The 18641-nt window shown below is 42.5% G+C and overlaps 2 protein-coding genes across 6 annotated transcripts in view; one reads left to right on the forward strand and one right to left on the reverse strand.

The window, feature by feature from the left end:
* The first annotated feature begins 1267 nt into the window (after positions 1–1267).
* On the forward strand, positions 1268–18238 carry CDV3 (CDV3 homolog). Of its 3 annotated transcripts, none has more exons than XM_064416499.1 (5): positions 1268–1703; positions 4078–4157; positions 6325–6467; positions 7514–7676; positions 15500–18238. In XM_064416499.1, exons 1-5 carry the CDS (start codon positions 1467–1469, stop codon positions 15522–15524), a joined length of 648 nt encoding a protein of 215 aa, XP_064272569.1. In that variant the 5' UTR covers positions 1268–1466; the 3' UTR covers positions 15525–18238. The 3 variants fall into 3 exon arrangements, with proteins under 3 accessions (XP_064272569.1, XP_064272562.1, XP_064272576.1); XM_064416492.1 differs by lacking the exon at positions 15500–18238 and adding an exon at positions 8723–11001 and having other exon boundaries at positions 1269–1703; XM_064416506.1 differs by lacking the exon at positions 15500–18238 and adding an exon at positions 9155–11001 and having other exon boundaries at positions 1270–1703.
* Positions 9834–18641, reverse strand: part of TOPBP1 (DNA topoisomerase II binding protein 1) — a 32968-nt gene continuing 24160 nt past the window's right edge. For all 3 annotated transcript variants that reach the window (XM_064416476.1, XM_064416487.1, XM_064416466.1), the window contains one exon: positions 9834–18200. The gene's annotated coding sequence lies outside the window, so the exon portion shown is untranslated. The remainder of the gene's footprint in view (positions 18201–18641) is intronic.

Here is an 18641-nt window from a genome sequence, read left to right on the forward strand (position 1 = left end):
GTGAAGTTTGTTCTCCAGCATATATTCCCTGGGCTTCAACCCAGTCAGAAAAGCAGCTAGGAAGCTCAGGCCAATGCATCCAGACATCCTAGACAGAGTGGTGTTTCAAGACTTACTTAACCACACAGACCCAAGATGAAAGCTAAATTACTTCCTTGCACCCTGTGCAATGACAGCATAAGTTCACAGGCATTGCTGGGGTGTGGCAGTGCCTCTGTCCCCGCAGCCCATGCTGGGAATGAATGTCACCTTTCCTCAAGGGCTGGAGGAGCTGGGCTGGCCTGAGCCTGAGGGACCAGCTGAGGCCTGGGGCAGCTCCAGCAGCTCTCTGTCTCCTGGGATGGGTCCTGACAGAAAGGGCCTGCATCCAATGCAGGAAGCAGCCAAGGGCTCACAGAGGAGCTATGCTGGTCTCAATCACAGAATTGTCAGGGTTGGGAGGGCCTCTGGAGACCATCCAGTCCAACCTGCTGCCAAGGCAGGGTGACCCAGAGGAGGTGACAGAGGAACACACATCCAGAGAGGGAGACTCCACACTGTCCCCAGGCAGCCTGTTCCAGTGCTCTGCTATCCTCAATATAAAGCTCTTCTCCACACTAAGGTGAAATTTCTCATGATTTAGCTTATGGCCATTACTCCTTATCCTGCAGCTGAGCACTATGAAAAAGAACCTGGAAATCTCTTGGCACCTGCCTTGGAGGCATTTGTGTAAATTTATGAGACCACCCAATCTGTGTCTTTAGATTGAACAGGCCCAGCTCCTGCAGTCCCTCCTGCCCTCATAACGCGATGCTCCAGTCCCCTCATCATCTTTGCGGCCCTCCAGTGCCCCCTCTCCAGCAGCTCGCCCCTCTTGTCCTGGTCAACCCGGACCTGGACACAGCACTCCACACGCGCCCTCACTAGGGCTGAGCGGGGGGGCAGGACCACCTCTCCCGCCCCGCTGGGCACACCGCTCCCGGCGGGCGCTCACCGCGCTCCGCCCCTCACGGACCCCGGCGCTGCCCGCACGCGGAAGGGCGGGGCCGCCCGGGCCGGCGCGAGCCCGGCCCCGGAGCGCGCACGCGCCGGCCCGCCCGGCGCGGCTCGGCTCGGCCAATCCGCGGCCGCTTCGCCGCCGCCCGCCGCGCGCGTCCTCACGCGCCTCAACGTCAGCGCCTTTCGCCCCCCTTCTGGAGACGCCCCCGAGCGGCCGGCGGCGCTCATTGGCCGCGGCGTGGCAGCGCGTGCGCGGTCAGGGGCGCGGCCCCGCCCCGTCTCCCCTCAGCCCCTCCGCTCCCTGCGGGCCGCGTCAGGCGTGGGGTGCGCGGGCCGCCGGGCGGGCCCGGGCCGGAGCCGCCGCCGCCGCAGCAGCAGCAGCCGCAGCCGCAGCCGGGCGGCCGCGCTCGCCGAGCAGCGGGAGGGCCGCGCCGCTCACCTCTCAGCCCGGGCCGCCGCTGCCCTCCTGTCCCCGCCCGGCCGCCGCCATGGCGGAGACCGAGGAGCGGAGCCTGGACGACTTCTTCGCCAAGCGGGACAAGAAGAAGCGGAAGGAGAAGAGCAGCCGAAGTGCCGCCGCCGCTGCCGCCTCTAGCGCTTCCAACGCCGGCTCCAACGCGGCGGGCGCGGCCGCGGGGACCCCGCGACCCACCGAGGGCGGCGGCTCCGGGGCCGCCGCCGCCTCCAGCGCCGCCGGCGGCTCCTCGGCCAAGGCGGCGAGCAAGGTGCGGGCGGGAGGCCGCGGGTTCCTGCCGGCAGGGGGCGCCGCCGCCGCCCGGCCATGCGGCGCCCGGGGCCGTGCGGGGCTGGCGGCGCTCCCGGCCCCGCCCCGGGCCCGCCGGGCGGGCGCTGCCGCCTCCTCTGGCGGGGTGCGGGAGCCTTGGTCGGCTGTCCTTGCCCTGGGGGAGGCGAGAAAGCGGCGCCCCTTCCCGCTGTGCCGCTGCGGCTCAGCCCGGCGCTCCCTCCCGGGTTTCGGGTGTTGCGGCCGGAAGCGGAGGTTGGCGTCGGGTGCCACCTGGGGCTGTGCAGCGTGGCGTGCGGACCTTGGCGATAAGATTTCCCCAGAGTCCGCCGAGCTCTCTGCCTTGTTGCCAGGCAGCATTTTGCTGCCAATAGGGGTTTTTTTGGTGTGGGTTTTTTTTTTTTTTTTTTTTTTTTGGTAGCGTATTACAGTGAAATGATGAGAATGCAAGAGAAGCTTAAATGTCCGTAGTTGACTTAGTAGCTCTCTGTTGCTTCCTCCCCCCTTGTTCTTCCTGTCAACAATATCGTCACTGAAGTAATGAAATTTAAACCAAAAGTTATTATGCGAGCTCTGATGTTGTATATTTTTAAACGAATTTCAAGAGAGACTCTGCTGTTTTCTGATGGTTTTTAAATTGTGGAGCTTGACACGTGCAGTACGTTTGTTATATATTTGTCTGCTGTAGACCAGACAAATAGGACCTAAAAAATTACTTGTGCCTTTTGTCTCTATTTCTAGTTTGGTTTTTTTGTCTCTTGGTATTGTTTTCCTTTGGAGGCTTCCATATGTAGTAATCTGAGGATGTGTTCCCTGTCTTACTGCTACGAATTGAATCTTTATCCCTATAACATTCTAGTCTCAGAGTATAAAAAGATGGCTTGTGAAAGGGTTTTTGGAAGTTAGATACCTGCTTCCTTCATGCCTACTTAGAGGATCAGTGATTTAAGGATATTGTCCTCTTGTGCTAGATTGATGCACTAGCTCTGATGCTGTATTTTTCAAAATTAATTTTAAGAAATACTCTCCTGTTTCCTATTGTTGTTTCACCTGGGGAGCTTGACACGTGCAGTAGCTTTCTAAGTAGATCAAGGTCAGTGCTAATCTTTCAGCTGTTCTGCTCACTTGCTTGCAAAATATCTGGCTTTGACTGAAGCTAGCACTTGAATTAGAAACAAAAGTCATTAAATGTGAAAGGTATGCTAGCTTGGAAATGAATGTTTCCATGGAGATGGGGATTTAAGAAATCTAAAAGATTTTAGAACTGTGGACTGCTGCTCTTCCAGAAGACAGAATCTTCAGCAGACAGTGCAGTTAACATGAGGTCACTTCCTACTTCTGCTGTTACTCTAAAGCAGGTCAGAGTTTTTCTGGTGGAGATTGACTGTGTAGGAGATCCCACCACAGGGCTCTGAAAGCAGCTTTATTCCCAGCTGTTCAGTGCAAAGGGGGCTGTACCTTGGCAGACCTTGCTCACAAGGATCTCCTATTTGGAGGAATATAACTGCATTTCACATAGAGTGTAAGAATTGGGTAAATTGCTAATTAGGCTGTGTGTGTCTTAAAGCTGGGGCTGGGAACATGGGAGCACTGCTTTTCTCTTCTGGTCCATTTTTGGTCTACCTTAATAATCCCAGAACCTCCTGGTGACACAGTAGGACAAAAGTCCCTCTTTTCCCAAACAGACTCCCTTTTTAAAACCCTCAAGTGGTTCTCTTGAAAGATACACATATTTTGTGTACTAAGATCGCTGTGGTCTTGAAGCTGACCTTCCTACTGTTACAAAAATACTGCTTAGGAAGCAAGGCTGTAAATGTGGTTGTGAATGTGAAAAAGTCAAATGTACCATTATTAATCTTTATCATAAATCCACTGTAAGCTATTCCAAATGTTCTTTTTTGTTTGGCTCATGAAACAGGTGATGGAAAAGTGAATTTAAAGCTTTGTGTGCATTCAGGCTGTTGTAAAAGCCAACTGTTAGTGAAAGGGAGAGATCTTGCTCTTGTATTGCCCTGGTCATGACTGCACGGTCGTGTTCCATACTTTGTTGTTCCTTGATTTCCTGATGTGTTTTGGCTGAGGTGATGTGGTTTTCTTTGCTTGAATGAGTTTTTGCTGGGGCATTTCTTAGCTGTTCTGGTGAGTTAAAGTCAGCTCTCAGGTGCATCCCAGGTGACACACAGTAATTTAGGAGATGAGGGGATGCTCCCCTCTTGGCAGCGAGTCACACAGTTTGGTTTCTCCTGGAACTGTACCTTCACCCTCAGGTTTTTTCTTTTTGTATTATCTTAGTTATGTTCTTCTTCTCTACTTCATTTACAGAGAAAGTGACAACTTCTATTTTTCTCTTCTTACAGGAAGAGGATGATTGGAAGGAGTTTGAACAAAAGGAAGAAATTGATTATAGTGGTCTTAGAGTTCAGTCCATGCAAATAAGGTACTACTTTTTATTTTTCTTTTTTTTTTTTTTTTTTGCTTCAGTATAATCCTTACCAGTGTCTAAAAAGGATGAGTTTTTTTCTACAGAGCTGCTTTCGTGGAGTCCAGTTAAAGAGAGGTTTGATGTGTTTCTCATAGTACCCAAGTTTGCTACTGGGTAATTTAACTTTGACTAGTCTCTGCCAATGTTCTCTTTATTTTCTGAATCTCTGTTCATACTCAGCAAATCTGTCTATTTTGTTTGAGATGCAGGATTTTTAATAAAAAATGCTTAACATTCTGCTCTATAAAGATAGTCAAGTAGGAATTTCTCAGAGTAGTGCAGGATAGTAATTCCCACTGAATCATTTGACCGCTGTAAGGGTGTCTAACTCAATCTACTCAGCATCTTCAGTTGGGGAGCAGATTCCTGAACCATTGAACTTGAATTTCAAAAAAACAAAAATACAGTTGGTAAAAGTAGTGTCCCACGATAATATTCCAGGGGATTTATGAATCTAATTCATGATTCCTTGTTTGATTTTTTTCATTAGATTTTTCCTGTTGTCTGGTGGAAAGTAAGTCTACTTATGTCTGTCCTGGTTAAACAAACCTTTTCATCAGGCCAGAAAAAGGGTTTTTATTACTTCAGTTGTAGACTGAGAATGTCAGATAATCCTCGTTGTCCAGGTATTGATGTTCACAATAATGTCATCTTAAAATCAGCCTACCTGTAACCAGTACAATAGATGCTTTCTTCACTATTTGAGCAGGTCTGATGTTTCTGGAATTAGTTACTCTTTTGGATCATAGCATTTCCCCCACTCCCTTCGGTTAACTAGTCCTTTGGGCCATTTGCATGAATTTGTCCCACAAGCTGTCCATGGCACTGAAGCATCACAGTGGATAATCACATGTCTGATTGGACAACCAGCGAGCTGCAGCTTCACTGGCTGCTGGTGCTGCTTGACTGAAAAGCCTTGACTTTGGTTTTCCAGACAAAGGCCAGCATTCCAAATACTTTTCATACTGTGGCAGATTTTCAGGCATGTGGAAGTTTTTGCCACAGGATTTTGTAACCATTCAATTAATGGATTCAAGGGAAGAGTGGAGAAGTAAATGGAAGAAAAACCCACTAGAGGTTATAAATTATCCATCTTTGGAGGTCTCTGATGAAACAAAGATACAGAGTGTCTGGTGGGGCTGGGATGCTCCCTGCTTGCTCTGTTGTAGTTAAGTCTGTAGACAATGCTTCTGACTATCATCTAAAATCAGGTGTTTGTGCCCTTGGGCCACCTTACTATGGTGTTGCTATGTTTGGATGAGCAGTGAAAGGCCATTTACAGGCATTTCTTTTCTGTTCTCTGACCAATACTTACACAGAAAGCTTACACAGATATTTGGTGTATTATAAACTTCTGAATTCACACGTTGCTGCTGTTTAAATCAATGTCTTTGATTCTTTTCTACAGCCTCACCCTCCACATCTGTCCTACTTTACCACACAGCTTTCTGTAGTAGCTTTGGCCAGCAAATTATTTTGTGTGTCTGACTACATCTATGCAAAATAAAATACAGCCGAGCTTTTGCATTGGGTCTGTCTTTGAAAAAATTACATTTTTTTGTCTCGTGCGCTTTTTTTTTTTTTGGCCTGCTTTAAGAAAAGAGACAAGTTTATTTGTGGATTGTATATTACCCATACATATAAGGGTGTTTCTTAGGTGGTTGTGGTTATAGGAAAAGTGAGCTCAGGACTTGCTTTCTTTCAGCACTACTCCACTATTTCTTCCTCTTGACTGAAGCATTTTATGGAAGCTGGACTTGTAGACCTTTCCTGCTTTATCTTGTCATTCCTTCCAAATGCATGAGTGTGTTAGTAAGAAAAAAACCTTTCTGCTTAAAATCAGACGCCAATTTCTTTGATCATTTTGTTCAAGTTGAATTATTTTAAATTATTATTCCTTTAGGAGCATTTTTTCTTTTTCAGTTGCCAAGTTATATAGCAGCATGCCAGAAGTTGTTCAGATGGAATTGCTAGTACAGTGATTACAGGACTAATGTAGTCTAGTTTAATTTAGTATCTTCAGCATGGCAGCCATGAAATCTTGTCTTACGAAGATTGTGTAACCTCTGGCAAATCTTAAACCTCTGTTTGTAGGGTGCTACCGATCGTTTTTCTCTTACAGTGAAAAAGAAGATGATGAAAGTGAAAAAAGAGAAGAACCTGGTGACAGTTGGGAAGAGACTGGTAGTGGTGGTAATGTAGACAGATCATCTGGTCCTTGGAACAAGTCAGCTCCTGCACCAGCCCCTGTCGTTGAACCAATTGGTAAATTAAACTCGGACTTGTTTGGTTTTTTTCCAATCAGAACTGCATCAGGTTGAATTTAGCTGCTCAGTGGGTAAAGCTCAAGGAGCAGCTCCTGTTCAGGCACCCTTTAATGAGCTAATGGCTGTTTTGGCATGCCAGCCATCAAGGAAAACTTTGTGTCAAGGGATCTGAGGAACAGAATTGAATTTAAAGTATCTGTCAGATACTTTAAAACACATGTGGAGGGGTTGTTTTATTTCCAGATTCAGAATGGGGGGAAGCAGTTTGTCTTCACAGGACATCCCTCTGTTCTGCTGTGTGTAAAATATCTGTTAGATGCATTTCTCTTCATCAAAAAATGCTGCTTTACCACTTCAGTGGATGCTCAGCCAGTATCTGATCTATTGTGGCCATTAGTAGCACACTTTTCAAATCAGTTCTTAAAATGTTGAGAACATGACATTGCAAAATTGATTCTTTTAACTAGGATAGGATTCAGTTTTTTTATTAAGTACAGGTTATTAACATCAGTGGAGATAAACTACTTCGTCATCCTCTGAGTTCAGAATATACTTTTCCACTGAGAAATTAATTGAAAAATAGCCTATGTGCTTTCTTGTTTGTAAAGGAGGTAAACCTAATTAGTGTTATTTCATCTTAGTTTGCACTTAAGGTGAAAATCTGTTTGGGCAGTCCCTTTTGCATCTGGAGAGGTGTTTTAAATAAGATTTGGCATCTATATAATTATGTGTTTAGATCTGTTTTAAATGTGTTTAAATTGTTGCTAATAAATTGCAAATGAGAAACATGAAGTCCTCGTTAGTAGTTCTGATTCCCTAAACTTGGAGAGACAATACTCTGGAGTCCTGTTTCAATTTGACTGCGTGTAGGTTAAGTTAGGTGATTTCCTGCCTTGTCTAAAACTTGCTTCCAAAACTTAAAAGGTGGAAAAACATACTTGTAAGGTTCTTTTCATTTCTTCTTTGTGGAGTTCAGTTTGTGTGTTGGTTGTTTTGGGTTCTTTTCATCTAGTTCTCGTGTGTGAATCTTGTTGTTTTTCCTAGTTACAGAAACTCCAGAACCGGTGCAGACGGGTGGCGTGTACCGGCCGCCAGGTGCCAGGGAAGGCGGGCGGCCACGGAGAGCGCAGCAGGGACCACCAGAGATCTACAGTGACACGCAGTTCCCCTCGCTGCAGTCCACCGCCAAGCTCGTAGACAGCCGAAAGTAAGTGCATTCCACTGCTTCCCCAAGAGATTTCTAGCTGCCTCCTCTAAGTTCTTACTTTGTCCTAGTGCTTAAGCCTGAATCTTTCCATAGAGGAAAGAAATAACTAAGGGGTGATAAATGTGTTGTCCATCTCTGTTCCTGTGCAATAACTTTCATAGGATGTAGCCCAGTGAGACAGCCAAGCAAGACTGCCAGTTGTGTTCTTTGACAGCTGAAGGATTTCTCTGAATATTTCTGCTACCGACAGCATCTGCTTCCCTCAGACACTAGACTAGGCATGTTGAGTCTCTGTATTACTTCCTTCAGCAGATAGATGTAGAAGTCCTGAGCTTGCAGCCTTCTTGTTAGAGATGTGGAAGTGGTTTAACTGGAGGAGTGCAGTGTCACTACAAATCAATACACTTGCTGTCTGAGCTGTGATTTACAGAGACGAGCTCCCCCAGTTTTGCTGAAATATTTTGTATTATGTGGTGCTGAAGACTTCAGTCTCACCCTATCTTTCAGTCCTGATCTTTCTATAACTGTATTCCCAGTAGAGGAGATGGCTAGGCCAATACCTAATTCACTTGGGAGATTTGGGGTGTTTTTTTATTATTGGGGGTTTTTTTCTCTCTTGCTTGCTATGTTAGTGTTTAATACAGCTTAGGAGAAGCTTTGTTTCCTCTGGGTATTTTTTTGGTGTAGCAAAGGAGACATGCTGTTATTCATGCTTTGTGATTTGAATGGTGCAAATTGAGCAAAGATGAAATTTTGAATGAGCATTCTAGAAAATTATTTCTGCTTTCTAGAACCTATTTTTCATAAATGCACTTAAATTTACTTTGGGAATGTTAATGTAAGCTGTACCGGGTGATGAGCTTAATTTGGAGATAAGGTTTTAAAAGATTTTCTTGGGAATGTTTAGGTGTTCTGTTAAACTCTAGATCTTAGTCTTTGTTCTGTGTTCCTAATGTTTGTGTTGGGATGGGGTGGAAATGGACTAGAAATTCACAATTCACAAATTAGTGACAAGATATTTACTGATTACATTTATTTTCCCATAGGGATAAAGAAATGGAGAAGAGCTTTGAAGTAGTAAAATACAAAACTAGAGGTAGGGATGAGGTCTCAAAAAACCAGGCACTTAAACTTCAGCTAGACAACCAGTATGCTGTGCTTGGGGATCAGTAGAGCTGCACACACATTACAATTAAGGAATGCTTTTTTGGTAACCCTTCTACTAAGGTAACTAAACTACAGCTAACAGCTATGATGAACGTGCCACCTTATTTCTGCTGGATCTACTGCAGCAAGTGCAGACTGCTTTGACATAAGTGATTGGTTCTCCTGCACTATGGAAGCATAATATGTTGCAACTTCTCCATTGGATATGGGGCAAATTAATGTAAATGATTGAACAAGAGTCATCAGTGTGCTTTAATTGCTCAGAAAGATACCTACAGCCAGTGGTCATTTCAAAATCTTTTTATGTTCAGATACTGAGCCTTCGTAAAGGTTGACTACCTCAGACTTGATGCACTCATTGTGGACACCATGTGGATCACAACTTCTGGAAGAGAAGGTTACAGCTGTTTTAGTGGCCATCTGAAACTTGAAACCAGCTCTACTGGATTCCTGTCAGAAATCCTGCAGAAGTCAGCCATTTGGTTCCAATTTGCTATACAAAGATTTAAGTGACCTTAATGACAAACCTGTTCGTTCCCCTTCTGAGGAATCCTGTCACGTGTAGCCATAGCCTACTAGAGACTTCTGGAGCGTCCCATACCACTCACACTATCCGAGTACAACAGAGCTGTAGTTTGTTTACCTTTCTAGAGTGCTGTACGGAAGTAACTGCAAAACAAATTAAAACTCATTCAGTATCAGATTTGAGGAATGATGGGTTTGAATGGTTTGTTTGCATTAGCCATTTTCTAAGTTGTCTAAGTGTTTTTTTTTCTATTATCCACAAAAGAAATGCCTGCCTTGTTTCTGATATCGATTTGCAGTATATTTAAATAATGGTAAAATGTTGTAGTGAAATAGGGTTTTATTTTGGTTTTTGTCATGAAGTTTGACTTTCTCACCCTAAAGCACTAAGAGTTTTGATTTGACACAGAGGTATCCAGACTCCAACTACAGTCTTCAGAATTTGTTCTTTAATAATAAGACATGTGGCAGTAGCGATGCTAGATAAAAACTGTCTTCTATCAAAAACAATTACTTGTTTTTGAGGAGTGATGCTTATTTGATAAACAGAATAACTTAATATACAGAGAGATAACTAAAGCTGGTAAGCCTGATTTGTTTGGCTACTTCTGTGAAGCGTGCAGCTGTCTGAGGCAGCAGTCCTCCAAATATAACTATAAATGGTGTTTATTCACAGTCAGAAAGTTTAGTAATGATGGAAGGCAGTGACTTGGTAAAGTTACTTAATTTAGTGTAAGTAGGCAAAATGGCACTGGTACAGGAGGAATATAGGACATTGCTGTAACTGTTTCAGTGAACCAAACCTGTCAAGTACCAGAAGTGTTCTGCTGTAACTGTTTTTCTCTTCTCTGAATTTTTACATCAGAAGCAAAATGAAGTACAATAGTGGTGTGCTCCAGTGTTGAGGTTTCTCAGAGTAAATGCCAAAAAATAGACCCAACATCCATAAGTGTTGCCAATGGCAAGAAAAACAAGGGAACAAAACAAAGCTTGCTTACGTGTGTCAGAGTACTGTGTATGTGCAGAAGATAAGGATAGTTCAGGAATCACCCGGTTGGGTTCCCTTTGACTAACTGCTGACTTGCTTTAAATTTACTTCTCTGAGGTCAATGCAGATTTTGGTGTTGACTTCAGTGGGGCTGGGGTTTCACCTGGTTCTTTTGAGCACAGACTAAAACTGGCCTTGCCCTTGCAGAGTTAACTGTCCATAAAAATTCTGCTAGAAGCTGCTATTAAAGAGATGGCTCAAGAGACTATTCCTAAAGTTGGACACTTCATTTGGAAACAAAACCCCACTGAAAGACTGCTACCAATACCTTGGACTCTGAGCCATGTATCTTCCTTGAAAATCCATTGTTGCCAGCAAAAGTGTTGTTGTCACAATATCTGTGGAATTCATGGTAAATGGACATGTCACTTGATGGGGTAGAGATGTGAAGTCTTATGCTTTTCCTGATGCTCTAAAGAGATTGCAATCACTAATGCACATGAATAGAGTTTTAGTCTCCTTTGTGAAGGGTAGATGAGACTGTCCATTGTACCACCTTTATCTGAGGTTTTTGGGCATGAATCCTGGCAGTTTAAGAAAACCCTGTAAAAGTTTCAAATCAAATAAAATGGAAATATACATGGATTTTGGAGTCTAGTGAGTCTTTACATTTTAGTTTGAGCTCATGGCTGTACAATAGCAGAGGAAACAGAGCATTTGGATCTCTTCAGGGATAGCTCTTGGAGCGGACAGTTGTCCTTACAGTCAGGTGGGCTCTGTTTCAGAGCTTATAGCAGTGAATATCAATAAAACTCTTATTTATACATAGAAGTTTAGTTTGCTTCTTGGCACAGTGTCTTCTTGCTCCCACCACAGAGGACTGGTTTGAGATTGTGAGTTGGGTATGAATGAAGCTTTGATTTGCTTTTCACTTAAAGGTACTTCTGCTAAATTAAAGAATGGGGAAAAAAACTGCAACCTCTGCATGGCTGCTATCACTGGAGCCCATTGGGTACTGATAACTAAAGGTGTTCCTTTGGGGGCTTCTCTCAAGCATATCATTCCAGTTTCTTTCTGGAGGCATAAGGAAAAAAAAAATCAAAAATGCAGCACATTTCCATAGTACAGAACATTACAGTGTTTTAAAAGAAGCGTTTCTTGTGTTAAGTATAGCTGCCACCAGCTATCAAAATGCCAGTTGTCAGTATCTGCCTTGTAATTGCTCTGCATGCCTGAAATTTTGAGTCAGTTCCCTGCAGAAGCTCGGTACACTTTGGAGACTCTTGAAGTCCAGCGTTATCCTGGTTTTTTGTTGCTTTCCTTCAAGGCATGCAAAGAATGTCCTTTTCATTCCTTCAAAATGCTTGTTGAAGGCTTATTCCATAAATGAAGGGTTGTCAGTTGTAGAAGTGAGATTCTTGATGCCAGTCCATATAATGGAGTTGTGTGCTGCTTCAGGGACTCCCTGGCATGTGACATGCTTTTTTGGTGGGTCGCTTGTTAATTCCCAATTTAAAGGTTCTGTTTTACTTTGGCTTACAATAAAACATAGCCATACAGTTACCAATTTGCTGGTAGAACATGGACATGTCCAGTGCTTACTGGGAAAAGAACAGTTTGGATTTGTGTTTCTCAGTGATAGTCTGTACTTAAGGATGTTCAAATGCTAAAAACCAGGTAATTTTAATAAAGTTGGACTTCCCAAATGCCTACTGTAGGTATCTGGAATATGTATTTACTTGAGCTGATGATAAATATAGGAGAGGATTAGTTTTGCCCCTGCCCTTCTCTCCCAGTTTAGCTGTGTAATGTTCAATCATATTCACAAGTGAAGAGGAATTGACATTTAAAAGGGACTGCGTCCTGTACAAAACTACTTCAGTTTTGTTTTTGTGGCTGGCTTTACCAGTCGTGTCCACAGTAACCTAGATGAATTTTTAATGGTAGCAGTTGTGCTAGAGGCCTCACACCACAGGGAAGAGGGCTTTTGGTATTTGACTGCATGTGCCAGCTCTTGGAAACTTTGACCACACCATGGCTGAGACCCCTGTGTTCAGGTCAAGTAACACAATATAAATTCAATTGGGCTGCACATCTTTGGAGTTTGCTTATCTGAGCTTTTGCAATAGTTGTAGCTTTTTGCCTTTCTAATTTCTGCCTGGTTGAGCAGTTTTAAACTTGCTTGTGGTTTTCTTTTAAATACCCTAACTAAAATGGAGCAGGAATTAATAGGGCTTCATGTGCTTAAATAAGGTTGCTTACTTACAAGGTAGTAATATTATTCTCCGCAATATTGACATGGTCAGAAATTTATACCTCATTGGCCCAAGAAGCTAAATTATTCCAAAACCACCTTGAATACTATATAATCTTTATGAACAGCCATGATCCAGGTTTTGTTGCTGGACTGTAACTTTGTTCCCAAATTCTCTCTCCCTGTTTTCAGATTTTAATGTTACAACTTGTTTTTAATGTTAAATAGGGGCTTTTATGAAGCAGTATAAGAAAAGAGTAAGTGTACTCAAACTTCAGGTATCTGAATTAGGTATGTACAGAGGGGATGAAATTTGACATATATTTGCAGATAAACTCCAGAAAAAGTTAAAAAGACAGCTTGTCTTTACTGAGGTTAATACAAGAGCCTCAAAGCTCTAGGAGTTGGAGGAGGAAGTGACAGCAGAAAACAGAACTGAGGAGTCTAAGTCATTACAATTGTGTATCTAAAGTTTGGCTTCTCAGGCATCACCTGTAGTTCTGCTGTGTTCTGTTTGAAGTGAAATAAAGCAGAAAGGAAGATAAATAAATAAATTAGGGAGAGTGGAAATTATGCAAATAAAACACGGGTGCTATATGAAGAGAGGGATTAGGAGGGCTGTTTTCTAAATGACAGCTTTAAGTGTATAGCCTGAGGGAGTGGAGTGTCAGATGTTGGATAGTACAAGTGCTGTGTGGGTAGGCACTGCTTGAACATGTGACAGATTCATCTGACTTTAAATCAGCAAAACTGTTTAAAGTTCAATACTTGGGGAAGGCAGCACATTTTATTTCTTCCTTTCAATGAATTGGGAGAATGGGCTCAGAGAGAAGGTAGGATTTTGCATTAGTATGAAGCTGACCCATTGCCTAAAGAGAAAACTGAGGACAAATTTCAAGATGGCTCAACAATCCTCTTAGGAAATAAATTGTGTATTTAAGAAAATTATTTTTCACTTCTACATGATTAAAGGCTGAGACATTGTTTCAAATAGCTATGAAGACTTTTTTTTTAATGAAGTAGCTTCTAAATGGTACATACATCATGGATTTCTCTTCAGTTGCTTAAGAGTATGTGTTGATGCAGCAAGGTTAATGAAGTTCAGTGTTCACTTCAGCGAAGTTCTGCATAGCCAGAATACAAATACTAAAAACATATCACAGTATTAATGAGTCACCAGGAAAAGCAGTGTGTCTGGAATATTGGATTGGAAAGTATCATCTAAAAGAACTGTGTGCACTGAAAAGAAGCCAAGCCCATTTCTGAGCAAGAGCATGGGAAGCGTGGGACCAAGAGAGTGGGATCTGGCCTAGGTTTTCTACTGAGCTGCTATGTTCAAATAATTTAGTTTCACTTTGCCTCAGTTTCCCCAGCTGTACCAAAATAACCAACAACCTACCTCACAGGGATGTTGTGAGGCCAAAGCTGTTCTTTGTCAAGGGCTGGGGCTGATGGAAGGTTCTACAGAGGACTAAAAATCTTTATTAAAATTAGCTTTTATTATAGTATTTTAATACTACTTTGGCAAAGGCTTATTTCTATGGAATGTAATATACGTCCTATTTAAGTATTATGTAATTTGACTTATTTTAGTATGTATGAGTAAGGAAAAAGTTCAGGCTGAGCACTCAACTGGTATTTCCTCTATTCAATTATCTGTGCAACCCAAATGGCATATTAATGAGGTTATTTGTTTTTATGTGGATCATTTTAAAATCAATATTGCTTTATTTTGTAAACCCCATGACTGAAATAAAATCCTGCTCACAGTTGATAGCCATTTCTTATAATGTGGCTGTTTTAAAGTTTGTTCAAATCATGTGAACCAGAAATGTTCACTCCTGATACTAAGGGGTATTTTGTCACAGGAATGTGTTTTTCTTCTCTCCATGTGTAAACACTTTTTCCTGCTCTTTATTCTTTCCCTTACTTAAGTTGAAATGGCATGCAGATACAAGGGAAATAGGGAGAGAGAATAATCTTCAAAAATTGTAAAAGCTGGTATTAAGTCAAATTGTAGAGGAAATGAATGAACAAAAGGGAAATAGTTGGCCATGGAGGGGGTGTTATGAAATAAAGAGAAGAAACTATCAAAAACTTAGGTGTGAGTGGGATAAGCAGAATAGGTAAGAGGAAGGAATACAGATACAGCAGAGGCAATTATTGTACTTATTATCTGCTGATTTATCAGTTAGCTGAAGTAACATGAAGTAGTAACTTACAAATGCGCCTTTGTGTGCTTTTGCTGGTGATTTCAAGGTTCATTGCTCAGCTTTTACAATGGTGCTTCAAATAGAACCAGAGAACAACACTATGGTGGCCTGCATACAGACAAATGAGAGCTCTGGTTGGTCCTGGACAGAGAGAAGACATTCTCTTATTGAAATTTTATCATTGCAGCACCTCTAAGACAGTTGTTGTTGTGCATCAGCTGTGACAGTTCTCTGTCAGAAATGATTACTGTTAAATTTCAACAAACTGGCAGTTGCTTCAGAGAAAATGTTTAGCTAGCTGAATAATAAGCACTGAAGAACAAGGTGGGGTTTTTTGGAATACTTATGGTGAGGATGGTAATGAGTGAAATTAAGGTCCATATATTTATTGGTAGGTGATTAAAATGACTTTCAAGTATGTGTCTTACATGGTGGGAAGGAGAATTGCTTTTAAGATGTTTGTCATCTATCCCCTTATTAACAAATAAACTACCTTAGTTTTACTGTCCTTCCAGCTCCAAGGAGCTGCTTCTTCCATTCTCTTACCACTTTCCTGCCTTATTTTTCTAACATGTCACTTTTTTTAAGGTGCTGAAGAAACAGCAAATATTCATTATCACCACTAAGAGAAACAGATGCTGTAATATTTTTCTGTATTGTTCTGTCTTTAATACAGCCTAACAACTTATTCGCTTTCTTGACTGCAACTACACAGTGAGCAGATGTCTTCATCAAGCTGCCCCTGGTGATGCCTAGATCGTCCCCTTGAAAGATCACAACTAATTCAGACTCATGTCACAACTTCTACCAGAGCATGTATGAGTGGTTTGAAACCTTTCCAGTATTTATTGCCTTGGTTTTTCCTGTTGACAACTCACCTGCCCCTGATTTGCCAAATTTAGACTAATTTAGAATATCCTGTCAATCACCAGTAACTTCCATGGGGATCGGCTTTTGCCATTCGATGTACTGAAGTCTTCAGTATCATGTATATAATCCACTCTTCTGGCAGCGAGTAGCATGGCAAACTCTCACTAATTTTTGCTCAATCTGATGTTTTCTAGTCCTTTTCATGTCTCCTATATTCTGTACTGAATTTCCATTCTAGCTCAGTTACAGCAATGAAGTCATCACATTACATCCATCTGCTTTATTTCAAGTAACTTGCCTACGGAAAACCGTAGGCAAGTTAAAATATTATCATAAGCTTCCTTTTTTAATTAAAACAAACCACTTATTTTGTATATCTTTCAGAGTATGTACAGCCATAGCAAAGGGATTCAAACCATAAAAACTGGCTGATACAATAAACAAATTTTTTGAGAAAAAGACAAAATATGTGTATGGTCTCCCAGACCTTAAACTCACTGGTTTCAATGGAGTTATTTCTGTCACACAAAGTCAGTTTCATTAACATTTGATTTGAGATCAGAGATTTGGGATCATTTGGCATTTAGGTGTGACAGCCAGAATCAAGTGCCAGTGAACAAGCCCCATAGAAACTTGTTTTAAATTTCTGGATAATTCTCCTCTTTGTGCCAGAGATGAAGCAGATGCATTACTGTTACTTAGTCTCTGACCAGCACCACATGAGCTCAGCCATGCTCAATCTAATATACCTGGAGTAGTATTTAACTGGATATTGAAACTGCATTACAGTATTTGAAATGAAGCAACACTGGAGGGTAGGCTAAATCTCTGTGGTTTGTTTCATCTCTTCATTCTCATCATCTTGTGCTTTAAAGAGCATGGAGCTGTAAATGAAGTTGTCTTTAAGCACTGACTGCATTTCCCAGTCATGTTATGTTTACAGATACAAAGGATGTGTCATAAGGGCAGACTCAAGCCTGGTAGGATGCACAGCCTGGCCCTTGAGAGCTGCATTACCTCAATTATCAGAGTACCACATCCTGGAGAGCAGCTGCCTTCCAGTACTAATGCTGATACCAGGTTGAGAACAATGTACCTTGGATGCTGCATCCAAGATCTGTATCTGTTAAGTGTTCTATTACAGCAGTACTCTGTCAAAAAACAGTCATGGCTGCTGGGAGTCCATTAAGTTGGCCAAGGGGAGTTGGGAATTTTTAACTTTTTGAGGACGTGGGTGGGAAAACAGAGCCAATGAATCTGAAAGTTGTTAGAATGTAATACTTCATAGCCTCTCCCATGCCTCTGGAAGCCTCACCTCTGCTGGTACTCACCCAGGCCCTGTCTTGCCACTGTAGCTCTGTACTGTTACTTACTAACTGCCCAGTAACCTTCAGGACTGACAAGTTCTTTGACCGTGCACTGTGTCTCTACTCTGGGAACTGGGGAAAAAGGCAAAGTGGCTTTGGAAACTGGTATGACAGTGTTTTCTAGGTAATGGGCTCTGCTCACTGGTTTTCCTGGAACTCAAAACTCAGCAAAAATCTTTTGACCTTTCTTTGCCCTAGAGTATTCCCTCCTTGTTCTGTTCATCTACATTATTACCATGCCAAGGATTTCTGAGTAAGGTGCCTGAATTATTCACCACTTATTCAAAAAGCAGCAGGCAAGAATTCCTGAGTCTTGATCATGTTGCATTGTTTTTGTCAGGGCTGTAGTATCACAAACATTGCAAAACTGCCTAGCAAGTAAGTATGGTCTCCTTGAAGAACTGAAACCTGGGTCAGAGGCTACATGGGAGCTGAATTCCCACTGAATACAGCAAACGGGAGGCAGTAGCACTGTTCACAGTACAACACAGCTCAGCTATGGAAAGGAGTAGGATTACATGACTGGTAATGCTCTAGCTTAAACAAAACTGTCTTACCTGTACAGCAGGATCTAGCCTAAAGCATTTTAATTTTTTTTTAATGAAGAGAATACTGAGGGAAGAATTGTAAGAGGATCCCTCTGTAAATCAAAAGGAAAAAAAAAAATCCCTGAATTTGTTTTCAATAATGTACCAGAATGCCTCAGCACCAGACTTAATGTGAAGAAATTAAGATAATTGTGGACTCAGTGTAGTACAAAAAAAAAAAAATTATACTGTCTGGGGAAATGGTTGGCTGGGAGCCTATGGAGCACAGCAGAAACTGTTTCAGCAGAGTTCAATATGATCTGTTTCTGAGAATCCCTGTGTGGCCCCCACAGTTAACACAGGAACCTAATGGTGCCTGTATATTTATATATTTTTTTGTGTTAATAGTCATAACTTAAGTTCAAAACCTGAACTATATATATTTTTGTCAGTAGTTTTGTTGGTTTTTTTTACCCTGGTTTACCTATCATGGCTTCTGCATATGACAACTTCTAACTGTGCAGCGCACACACCTGTTGTCCTTTTGTCCCATGGTAGAGTAATGGTATTCAAACTGTGTAAAGCACTTTCATGATGTTTCCTGTGAAGAAAGCTGAAGAAAATAAATTTATCTTAACAGCACCAACTGAATTTCCATTTCCCAAGTCTGTCTTGCTTGTGTTGTGTTCCCCTGTGTGTGGCATACAGACAGCTGGATGTTTGAGGCCCAGAGCAGAAGAGGAGCTGGCTCTGGCTGGAACAGCTGCTTTCTGCTCTGTTCCCCCAGCCCTCCCTCACTGTCCTGCCTCAGCCCTGGCTTCAAACCAGTATCCACAAGGGCAGAGAACACTGGAGAACATGGAGCACTCAGATCCCAGGTTACTGGTTTCACTGTGGGTTGGTATGTGCCTGATTTTAGCTGCTCCCCCTTCTGCCCTGCCCCAGGATTCACAGCACCTGCAGGATCTGTGTGGCTCCAAGACTTCTTTTAAAGCTTAAGTGAAGTTGGTCAGGGAACAGGTTTTTATCTATAAAGTGAGAATACTAACATTAC

Source organism: Passer domesticus, chromosome 1 (assembly GCF_036417665.1).
Source record: "Passer domesticus isolate bPasDom1 chromosome 1, bPasDom1.hap1, whole genome shotgun sequence".
Taxonomy (NCBI): Eukaryota; Metazoa; Chordata; class Aves; order Passeriformes; family Passeridae; genus Passer; species Passer domesticus.